Source organism: Typopeltis vanoorti, chromosome 5 (assembly GCF_054136105.1).
Source record: "Typopeltis vanoorti isolate ZY-2024b chromosome 5, IOZ_Tvanoo_1.0, whole genome shotgun sequence".
In the NCBI taxonomy this organism is placed as follows: Eukaryota; Metazoa; Arthropoda; class Arachnida; order Uropygi; family Thelyphonidae; genus Typopeltis; species Typopeltis vanoorti.
The window spans coordinates 138,358,171-138,370,335 of NC_143553.1; the positions used below are offsets into that span (position 1 = coordinate 138,358,171).

General features: G+C 36.8%; 1 protein-coding gene across 1 annotated transcript in view; it reads right to left on the bottom strand.

The window, feature by feature from the left end:
* Positions 1-10,255, bottom strand: part of LOC150106865 (KICSTOR subunit 2-like) — a 128,488-nt gene extending 118,233 nt beyond the window's left edge. Inside the window, exon 1 of the mRNA XM_090392775.1 lies at positions 10,054-10,255. Within this exon, the coding sequence (XP_090248901.1) occupies positions 10,054-10,155 (102 nt within the window). The 5' untranslated portion in view covers positions 10,156-10,255. The remainder of the gene's footprint in view (positions 1-10,053) is intronic.
* Between the last annotated feature and the right edge of the window lie 1,910 nt (positions 10,256-12,165).

Genomic DNA, 12,165 nt, shown 5'->3' on the forward strand with positions numbered 1-12,165 from the left:
CCACTCCTTAAACTCATTGACTGTTCTCGCTCTCACCATTCCATCAGGCAATGCATTCCACAGTTCAACCACCCTCCACGCAAAGAAACCAATCCTCACCCTCTTGCTCACTGCTTCCTTTTGTAACTTCCAGGGATGGCCTCTTGTCATCACTCCTTCCCGCTGTTCAACCAAGCAAAAGAACTCCCCAGTGTCAACCCTGTAACCACCTCTCAACAGTTTAAAAGTCTCAATCATATCACCTCTCTTTCTTCTATCCACCAAACTCTGCATTCCACATTCCCTCAGCCGATCCTCATAACCAAAATTGTACAGTCCTGAAACCATCTTTGTATCCTTTCCACAGTTCATTTATCCCCTTCAAATCCCGGGGGACCAAATCTGAGAACAATAGTTCAAGTGTGGTCTGATCAGAGACTTATACAACGGAATGATAACCCTTTTATGTTTTTATTCAAACATGGTAGTTGTCTCCATAATTTTCAAAAATGCATTCAGATCACCATGTAAGCTTAAAAGAAAGGATAACCCTTTTATCTCTGCAGGCCAGTGTCCTTCTCATAATTGCAGCAATCCTCTGTGTTACCTTCACCCCCTTTGCAATATGTCCCCTAAATTTCAGGTTTCTATCAATCATCAATCCCAGATCTCTTGTCTCCCCTACTTCCTCCAGTATAACTCCTCCCATAGAGTATGCAGCATCCCATCGATGTCTCCCAAACTTTAAGACCTTACATTTTGCTGCATTAAACTGACATCCCCATTCATTTTCCCACCTATCTAGCTTATTCAAATCCTCTTGCAGGGTTACCACATCTGCACTATTACTAATAATCCTTCCCAGCTTTGCATCATCTGCAAACAACTGAATATCCCCTTGCAATCCACTGGCAATGTCATTGATATAAAGGTTAAACAATATAGGTCCTAGTACTGAGCCCTGTGGGATCCCACTTGTAACTCTCTGCCTCCTTGATACTGCTCCACCATACACAACTCTCTGATACCTATCACAGAGCCAATCCTGAATCCAGTTGACCAATTTGACATCCAGACCCATGTGCTGCAACTTAAATATCAGCTTATCATGTGGCACCCTGTCAAATGCCTTCGCTAAGTCTAAGAAAATTGCAGTGCCTTTCCCTCATCTAATGTTCTTGTAACTTTATTATAAAAGGCAAGAATATTGCTAAAACAAGAGCGCCCTTTCACAAATCCATGTTGACTCTCACAGATAACATTACCCTCATCGCTCAATGCTGTATAAGGTCCCTCAAAAATCTCTGAACAGTGTTCCGAGCATTTTAACAAGAATAAAACTGATTTTGTGCATCGAATTTTTACTATGGATAAGACTCGGATTCACCATTACACACCAGAATCCAAACAGCAATCAAAATCAAAACAGTAGACAGAAGCTGGTTGTTGAGTGCCAAAAAAGACAAAGTCGGTTCCATCAGTAGGAAAGGTCATGGCAACGGTGTTTTGGGATGCTAAAGATATTTTGTTTATTAATTATCTTGAAAAGGATAAAACAATAACCGGGGAATATTATTCCAATCTTTTAACTAGACTAGACAAAAAATTCTTGAGAAAAGACCCAGTTTGCAGAAGAAAAAATCATCTTTCATCAGAACAATGCACCTGCCCACAAAGGTATTTTGGCAATGAGAAAATTAAGGGATCTGCACTATGAATTGTTGGAACATCTACTGTATTCCTCAGATTTGGCTCCCTCTGACTTCTGTCTCCTCTTCCCAAAACTAAAACTCTTCCTCACTGGTCAGCATTTTTCTTCGAATCAAGAGGTGACGGCAGCTGTAAAGGGGTATTTTGCAGATCTTACTGAGAACCACAACAGGGGTGGGATAATGGTGCTGGAGTATCGTTGGAATAAATGTATTAGTCTTAAGGGAGATTATGTTGAAAAATAAAAATAATTTTGAAATTATCAATTCGTTTTTCCATTGTTAGGCTGAGAACTTTTCAGACCATCCTTGTACAAAATTCTAAGAAATATGAATAAGGAGATAAAAGAAAAGTGAAACTTGAAATAATCAAAGAGAAAACCTGGCTGGACTTCTTCCAAAACTTATAGCAAGATAGTAATGAATCTAAAACTGACAATGCCAACTACTAACTATACAGAGGAAGAAATAACATTACAAGAAATCCAACAAGCAATACAGCAAAGCAAATCAGGAAAATCTCCTGAAGAAATGGAATAAATACAAAACTTAATAAATATGCAGATATTCTATTCATCAAATGACCTTTAAAATTATTTAGAAATATCTGGCAGTAAGGAAAAATCCAAGAAATCTGAAATAAGGCAATTATCATTCCAATATATATTGCTTATACTGTAACTAACAGATCTGATTTAACTTGTTTTGAAAGATTTCAAAAATAGTCTGCTCCAAAATCTTTTTGAAAACAGAAAAACAACCCTCAGTATACTATAGTTTTGAATTGATTGTAGTAATCCATTTCTACAATTTCTGTTTATTCATTACTAACACATTCATTCCAGACCTCTGGTGTCTGCAAGGAGTTTGAATGTGTTCAAGGCACGGTATGATGAGCTGTGTGTGTGTGTGTGTGATAAAAGGACCTCCCAGATGAGTCTTTGACTCCATGAGGTCTTGGGGTGGTAATAATAATAATATAAAAATAAGGTGATAAGTGCAACTGTGAAAACTACAAAGGAATAGAATAAGTCTCCTAAATTCTGGTTATAAGTTATATGTATGAATATTAACTTCAAAACTTAAATCAGATGTACAAGATAAACTTTATGGAAAAAAAAAAAAAGCCGCCATAGCACAATTGGAAGAACAGCAGAATATTGTGTCCTTCAATTGGAAAAGACCTAGGTTCAATTCTCGTCATGACGAGAGGAATCCTTATATGTGCTTTTTCAGTTGAAGGTGAGTTAGCCGATCTCATACGCTGGTAGCAGGGATTTTTCTCCCATAAATTCGGGTTTTTCATTCTGCATACAGACAAATTGGTCTTCAGAACACACGCAATTTACAGACAAAAAATACTGTTGTTGGTCATGATGGGCGATAGATGGTGCTGATGGTAGTAGTGTCGTAGTTGGAGAATTAAATAGTAGAGTGGATGAGATGTATTTAGCAAAGTAGGGTAGAGTGCCCTCCCTCGATGAGTCCTTAGACTCCCTGGAGGTGTCACATAATAATAAAATGGCTTCCAAAAAGGATGACCGTATATACAAGTAGCCTGGTCATGAAGATACTTCATGTATAAATTTTGTTTGCTTACACTTGAATAAGGGATTAAATCAAGAATAACATTTCTTGGCATCTTTAAAGTATAGTAAAACCAAATAAAAAACTTTTCAATATCTATCTTTGATCCAAAGTGTTTTAATAACAATGTGATACACATTTACACTATTTGTATATGGGAAATATAGTACTACTGCATTACTTCAAACTTGATATCTCTTTGGGACTCCTGGCTCCCGCTGATGATACCTCAATAAAGGTGAATCTCTTTTGAGTCTGGCCCCCTACTGATTATGTTTTATAGAGTTTGTTTTTGGATTTCAGTATGCTTGCTAAAGGAATGTTCAACTGAATTGGCTAGGCCTTTCACATGTTTGTATAACTTAAGTCTCAGCTCAGGAATGGAAGGAATGTACGATAGTTCCACTGTACAACAGTGGTGCAAAAACTGATGTGTCTAACTACCAACCTATCAGTATCTCTGGTGTGATAGTGAAGATTTTGGAGAAGCTCATAAGAACTTGCATATAGAAATGGGCAGACAAACAAACTATAAAAAGGGTTAAAATCTCATGGAATGCAAACCAGAGTTTATTATTAAGCCATTTAAAAAGTGTGGTTATTAGTGATACTTGATGATACTTAAGATGATTTATTGTCTAAGAAAGTAATGACTGTTTCAATGGAAGATAATTCAGAAGATAATTTGTCGAGCTCTCAAGATAAGAATGAAGATTAAAACTATTACTGTTAATCCTACATTTTTTCCTTGATATACAATTGTTTTACACACCAAAATTCTATTCTCTAAAATTGTTTTTAATCAATGTATAATAAGATATTATAATTATTTTCAAAAATGTATAATAAGATATTATAATTATTTTCAAAAATGTATAATTTTTTTTCAATAATTTTTTTTTTTCCAAAAAAATTTCCCTATGGTATACCAAACCAGCTCTTACAGTCTATTCAAGAAATATACACAGGAAATAAAATAGCAGTCAAATTAGAACAAATATCAGAATGGAAAGACATATCAAGATTTTTCAGAATACCTATTACAAACTTCTAGGGTATATAGCAGGGGAAGGGTAGATTAGATTTTGATTAGCAACCCATGTATCCCCAAACGCACTATTGCAAGTACAGGAAGAAAACATTTTGTGTGCACATTACAAATAATGTAAACATCAGACACAGCGTAAATTACATTTTAATTTCATAAGCATTTACAATGGTTGCTCGAAGTTGAGACCACCAACTGCACAGCATACGTTACACTTGCACAGCAAGTTCTGGTATGCTCTTTCAAAAATGGCAACAAATCTTCTACTGATTACATAGGGGGGTTTCGAACATGAGACTTTTCATGTGGCCCCAGACAAAAAACGAAGAAGTCCAATGAAGTTTTTCCTTTTTTGTCATGTGTTGCTTAATGTGCAATGACACATCTTCCAACAACTGTGGCAGTGCCACTTTCAGGGACATCAAGTACATGGGGCCATTCAAGTGGGATGGAAAAAGATACCCGATCAACTCATCATCAACAATGCCTGCCTACACGTTGATGCGAACTTATTCTGGAATCCATGGCGGTGAGTGATGTGAGGGGTTGCTCCTGGACCAAATGTGACAGTTCCACATGCCTTCCCTAGTGAATGCAGCTTCATCAGTGAAGATCATCATTTCGGAAATCGAGACTCTTCCACACAACATTGACACATACACACTGCAACATGAACTTGGGAAGAAATAGTATTCAGTATTACTAGATTTGAGAACCGAATACAGACTACCTTGATCTAAAATTTCAGTGGAAAAAAATTTTTTATACTTCCTTGCTGATTGGTCACTAACATTTGCAATATAGATGTTATTTCATTCAGTTTTGAGAACAGAGGATATGCTGCCCATTGTTGTAATCAGATTGCAGGCAATTTTTATGACCAGTCATGAACAACGCTATTCCCTTTCCCAAATGTTGAAGGATTTCAATGTGCGAAAATTAATGATAATTCATGAATACTTCCATGTTTAAAAATACACGGCTTGGTCACTGACTTTTGCTACACAGATTATTAGGTGTTCTGGGTCTGAGCTTTTCAACACATTCACAAATATTATTCTCCTCAGATTTTATTTCCACTATAAAATATTAATTCATGAAAAATGCTTAGAAAACTAAAATGACAAATACCAGGAGAGCTTCTTGTGGCCCAGTATAATTGATGCTAGGGCCCAGTACTGTGCCACAGCCCAGTGGTTGAGAAACACTGCCTTAAACATCATGACAAGCACTATCAAACATTCACGCAGTATCTATCATGCTTTGTTTTGAACTTATTCACATATTATATATGGCTCTAAAATAATAACATTATTTTAGAGCCAAATAAAAGGAACAAAGTTTCAAATTTTTCCACAATGTTCATGAGAATAAACCTTCAGCATAAGAGTTGCCTTGGTTTGCACTACTACTTAAAAGACAACAAATTCTGCCTAAGAGTCTCTGTATAATCATCATTCATTAGTGCACTGATTAGGTTTCACTGACCAGACAACTGTTTAGAAATGTTGGTTCTCATCAGTGACCAGTCAGGAATGAAATGTTCAAACCACCCAAGTTCCAAAAACTTGGAATAGGCAATCTTTAAAAGGCAACCATCTGCACTTGCCTCCAGTTGTGCTGGGCTGAAGTTTGGTTCAGTTTTTAGGTAGAATTTCAAGATTCCAGAGAGTGACCCTTTCAAGCATTGATTAGTTGTCAACTACTTGAAGCAGTAACCCCTTTTGGGACAGCGACAAGTTTGCAGCTATTGGATGGTGGCATTTTAAAGAATGCCCATTCCAAGTTTTTGGAACTTGGGTAGTTTGAACATTTGGTTCCTGACTGGTCTCTGATATAAACCAACAGTTTAAAACAGCTGTCAGACTAGTGAAACCTAATCAATGCACTAATGAAAGAAAATAAATTAAACAGCTTATTCAGATGAGCTGATAATCCCACTGCACATTCTCATAATACATGGGTCAATATGCCAACCTATTCCATAGCAGTGTTTGCATTAAGTTTCTGCAGCATCATAAGCATCTGCAATTCTTCAACACCTCTATTCTACCATCAGTCAATATCACCACATCATCACCAAGATAGTACATTCTTGCAAAATGATCCCTCAGTGACTCAACTATTTGATTTGCTTCTGTTATCTACCTACCATCAGCATATTTTAAAGTCATACTTCCATAGTCATTCCTCCTGTTATTTGCCACATAGTGAAAGAACGCTTTAGAATTTCTTTTGGCCTCATCAGCTAGCTTTCTCTCACAATTTGCTTCAGCCTTCCTTACCATATGGATCACCCTTCTTACTTGTGCTTTACTGTTCATGGGCATGCTAATCACTTTTTTCTTTATACTCTCTCCACAACTTCTTTTTCTGCCACTCATGCTTAATGATGCTATTCATCCATCTAACTCATACCTGATTTATCCTTCTAACTCTGGGTATACAGTCTGATACTACTTTCTTCAAATACCCCTTGACCACTCCCATGCACCACCACCATCTCCCATATTCAAATTATACCATGGTACTGCTGAAGGCTGACTACTCACTATAAACACCATCTTGTAATACCACATATATCTCTTCTTAACAGAAATTTTGCATGTCTGACAATCTTCTAAGTTAAGACTACATGAGTGCTTCCCCAAAGTGGAGGCAGCATAGTTAGATTGGTTATAATTAAGTTCTCTGATGCTATGACCAGATCCAGCACTCTGTAACCAGTCCTCCTCAGTTACATCCTGTCTGAGGTAATTATTCCTTAGCACCTATATAAATTCCATTTCCTTCCTTCTCTGTAACCATTCCTGCTCCCAATCTATGTTCCATAGTTTATTGCCCCATAATATTCAAGTTGCAGCACATGGGTCTGGATGTCAGATTGGTCAACTGGATTCAGGATTGGCTGTCCGATAGGTATGCAAGAGTTGTGTATGGTGGAGCAATATCAAAGAGGCAGACAGTTACAAGTGGGGTTCCACAGGGGTCAGTAGGGACCTATATTGTTTAACCTTTATATCAATGACATTGTCCGTGGATTGCAAGGGGATATTCAGTTGTTTGCGGATGATGCGAAGCTGGGAAGGGTTATTAGTAATAGTGCAGATGTGGTAGCCCTGCAATAAGGATTTGAATAAGCTAGATAGATGGGCAAATGAATGGGGGTATCTGCTTAATGCAGCAAAATGTAAGGTCTTCAGGTTTGGGACACATCGATGGGACACAGCATATTCTATGGGAGGAGTTAAACTGGAGGAAGTAGAAGAGACAAGATCTGGATTTCATGATTGATAGAAACCTGCAATTTAGGGGACATATTGCAAAAGTAGTGAAGTAATGTAGAGGATTGCTGCAATAATGAGAATGGCGCTGACCTGCAGAAATAAAATGGTTATCATTCCGTTGTATAAGACCCCGATCAGACCACACTTAGACTATTGTTCTCAGATTTGGTCCCCAGGATTTGAAGGGGATAAATTAACTGTGGAAAGGGTAAAGAGGGGATAACAAAGATGGTGTCGGGACTGTACAATGTTAGTTATGAGAATCAGCTGAGGGAGCGTGGACCGCAGAGTTTGGTGGATAGAAGGAGGGGGTGATATGATTGAGACTTTTAAACTGTTAAGAGGTGGTTACAGGGTTGACACTGGGGAGTTCTTTTGCTTGGTTGAACAGCGGGAAGGAGTCATGACAAGGGGCCATCCCTGGAAGTTACGAAAGGAAACTGTGAGCAAGAGGGTGAGGAGTGGTTTCTTTGCATGGAAGGTGGTTGAACCTTGGAATGCATTGCCTGATGGAGTGGTGAGAGCGAGAACGGTCAATGCATTTAAGGAGTGGTATGATAGACTTTGTGTTTCCTAGGAGGGACCTCCCTCGATGAGTCTCGATAGACTTGTGTTTCTTAGAAAGGACCTCCCATGATGAGTCTTTTGACCCCATGGAGGCTTGAATAATAATAATAATAATAATTATTATTATTATTATTATTCAACTTGAACTCATCACACTAATTTGTCAATTACATATCATTCATGTCAAAATAAATATCTTCTATGCCTTCACACTCTGCATCTTTATGGTATCTCCACCATTTTAGTTTGGTTCCAGGGATATACAATTTTGTTGCACTCTCCTCAAACACTCCTTATTATTGTATCGCTATACAAAATTTGATCCTCCTCCTTTTGCTCTTTCATACTCTGCTTTCTTTCACTTTGCACTCCCCCCCCCACTTTCACTTCTGTGTGATATCCATTAGTCATCTCCAATCATTCACTCACACGTTTTGTTCTGTAGAGAACTCCAAGTAGGTGTTTATCTTTTACATTATAATCTGGGCATTCTCTTCATTTTCCACAGTTTCATTCTAGATACCATACCGTTCATTCTAATGATTTTTGTTATCGAGTGGCAGACCACAATTATCTAACTTTTTAGATGCCAGAAGTAGCTTGAAAAATTGACAGTTTGGTCTTGACCACCCACAATACTAAATACACCAAACAGGTTCACTTCTTGTGGATGAGACTCAGATTTAAAATTAAAGAAATAAATAAAAATAAATAAGACAGTTTATTATAAATGAGAGCAACTGGAACTGGTAAACAGATGTAAATTTCAGTTTGGAGAAGGATTCCTTTTGTATTCATATAATTTTTCTCTTCACCTTTATAAGGTTTAGATATATAAGGCATCTTATATATCTAATAATCTTATATATCTTAATAAGGCATCTGGACTACTATGAACAGATCTGGTCATCCAGATTCTGTGGATAAGTGGTGCAGAAGGTAATTAACAAAGACTGAGGCAGATCTATGGAGTGCTTCCTATGAGAATGGATTGAAGGTCCATGGGCTTAGAAAACTAGCTGATAAGTAAAAAGGAAGACACACATGATAGAAGGATATGCTATTAAAGAGGTTTCATAAGATTGAAGACTTTTTAGTATATGGGAAGAATGTAGGGAGGAATTACCAATGGAAATTGTGTGGTTAGCAAGGATGTTAGATCGTGGCGAATGGGCTGCCAGAGATGCAGTGTACTTCATCAGTGAAGTTTAAGGAGAGATATAAGGGATATAATAGGTATTATGTGAAGAATGGCTTGTCTGCATAACAGATCTCCTGCAATGAGTCTTCTCACCCCATGAAGATACCTGTATAATAATAATTTCTCAAATTTTAAGGATATAACATTTTTTATTTTTATTAAAATTCAAGGCATTTCTTTCAACTATTTACATGAAAATGCACAACATTATTTTTTTGTTCGATTTTCTGGTAGGAAGTGAGACTACCAGCCCTTCTGTATTTTCAGAGATATTAGCTGGCATATGTTAATTGACATATGAAGGGTACATCTAAAGTTGCAGCTTACTCCTCAACTGCTTGCGAATCAATGATGCCGACGATACATGAAAGTATATATATATATATATATATATATATATATATATATATATGTGTGTGTGTGTGTGTGTGTGTCAATAAACACAATTTCCTACTTTTTTTAATAATTAACTTTTCGTGGTACACGTAGAATCATAAATATTACAAAATGGGGCTTCTAATGATTTACAAGGAATGTGAGGAAGGACAACTGTCGAATTAATAATCTTACAAAGTCAGTTCAGACCGCTAGCTAAGTGAGGAATCTTATTATGCTTTTGCCGCTGCCTTAAAAAGGAAAATTTCCAAAAGCATCCCTTAATCTAAATCTACTTACAACAATATCCTTAGCTTTATCATAAGAAAATTGTCCAAGAGCATAAAAATACATTTCTAGCACAGCTTGCATTTTGTTCACTTGATCGCACTGCTCAGTCATTTTTTTTTTTTTTAAATATTTGTAATATTTTTTAATCAGATGTTACAGTGTAAACGATTCTTCTTAAGTAACTGCTTAAAACACATATCCACCACATGTTTCTTATCGTTCACCCAAAACAGAACAGATTCAACTACGTACTGTCTCTGTGACAATTTAACTACCGAGACATCTATGATATAAATAATTAAAATTTATTTTATTTTTATATTTTATTATTATTACACCCTCCACGGAGTCAGCAGATCACCCACGGCAGATTCATTCTACTGACAAAACGTTTATCATAGTGAATCTTAAAATACTTCCTGACACTCCCTGCATTAGCAACATATTCCAGCAATGCAGTCTGCTCATTCACAGTTCTCCATGTAAAAATTCTACTCCTCACACCCTTTTCACCACACTCTTGCATAACTTGCAGGGATGGTCTCTGGTTCTTCCCATCTCGCCTTCAACTCTTTTTACAATCCCCTCCGGGTTCATCCGATAAAATCCCCTCACTAACTTAAACGTCTCTATCATATTACCTTATTTATTCATATCTACCAAACTCTGCAATCCATATTATTTTAACCTCTCTCCATAGCCAACAGTCCACCCAACTCTTACTCACTTGTCTCTGGTCTCTGACAGATGTTCCCATATTCATCAAGGGTATAACAGGAGTTATGCGATCGTTTGGCGATGATGCAAAAACAAGAAGGGCAATCAGCGCAGTTATTCAAATAGAATAATTTGAATTTGGATTTAGGAAAACGAAAATGGCTGTCAGTTTAATATTAGTAATTGTAAAGTTATGCATCTCATTGTGAGAAGATATCCAGCAACGAGGTTACGCTAATAGCAGGGTTACGCTACAAAAATCTGATGAGGCTGGGGATCTTGGCGTTATGGTGGATAGGAATTTGAAGTTCAAAGGTCACATAGCAAAAGTTGCAACTAAAACTCAGAGGATAATTGCATTGCTGAAGCAATCCTTGACGTGTAAGGACAAGAAAATCATTTCGCCTCTTTATAAGGCCTTGATCAGACTGGTGGATAATTGCGCAAATGTTTTGTTTCCCAGGTTCCAAGGATATAAAAAAAGCTGTGGAATAGGTGCAAAGAAGAGTTACAAAGATTATATCTGGATAATGGGGTTTAGATTATGAGGACAGATTGAGAGTATGTGGATTCCAGACTCTGGTTAACAGGAGAAAGAGGGATGATATGATGGAGTTCTGTAAACTTCTGAATGGGTGTTATAAGATTCATCTGATTAAAATTTTCATTACAGAAATTAAGAATTACTATGGAAATTAAGTTTGTTCGCGTTCAAGAAAGGGGAAAGAAATAGGTTTTTCTCTCACAGAGCAGTGAGTGAGAGATATAGTTTGCTTTTAGAAATAGTGAGTGCAGCTAGAGTGAATGAATTTAAGGTAAGTATCACAGCAAATTTGGGTGATGTATAACCTCTCTATATAAGACCCTATGGTCTAAAATAATAATAATAATAATAATAATAATAATAATAATAATAATAATAATAATAATAATAATAATAATAATAATAATAAACAATAGCAACAACAACAAACGAAGATCCCCAGTCAATCCAAATGATATGTCATTTACAAAAAAGTTAAATAGCATGGATCCAAGAACAGAACCCTGGAGAACGACATTAGTGACCATCCCTTTTTTAAGAGACTACTCCATCATAAAAAACTTCCTGGTATAGTTCAGAGAGTCATTCAGTCATTTATCAATCCATCTAACCAATATACTATTTATTCCAATCCCCTCCAGCTACATGTTCCCCCTAAACTTCAACTCCTTATCCACCATCACCACGAAATCCCTGGCTTTGTCAATCTCCTGAAGTACAGGTCCATCAATGTGATTTACTACTGCTAATCTTTTCATCCCAAAATGCATAACCTTACACTTTGCCACATTTGACATCCATTCTCGTTAGCCCAGTCCCCCAATCTATCCAATTCATCTTGCAATATTTTAACATCATGT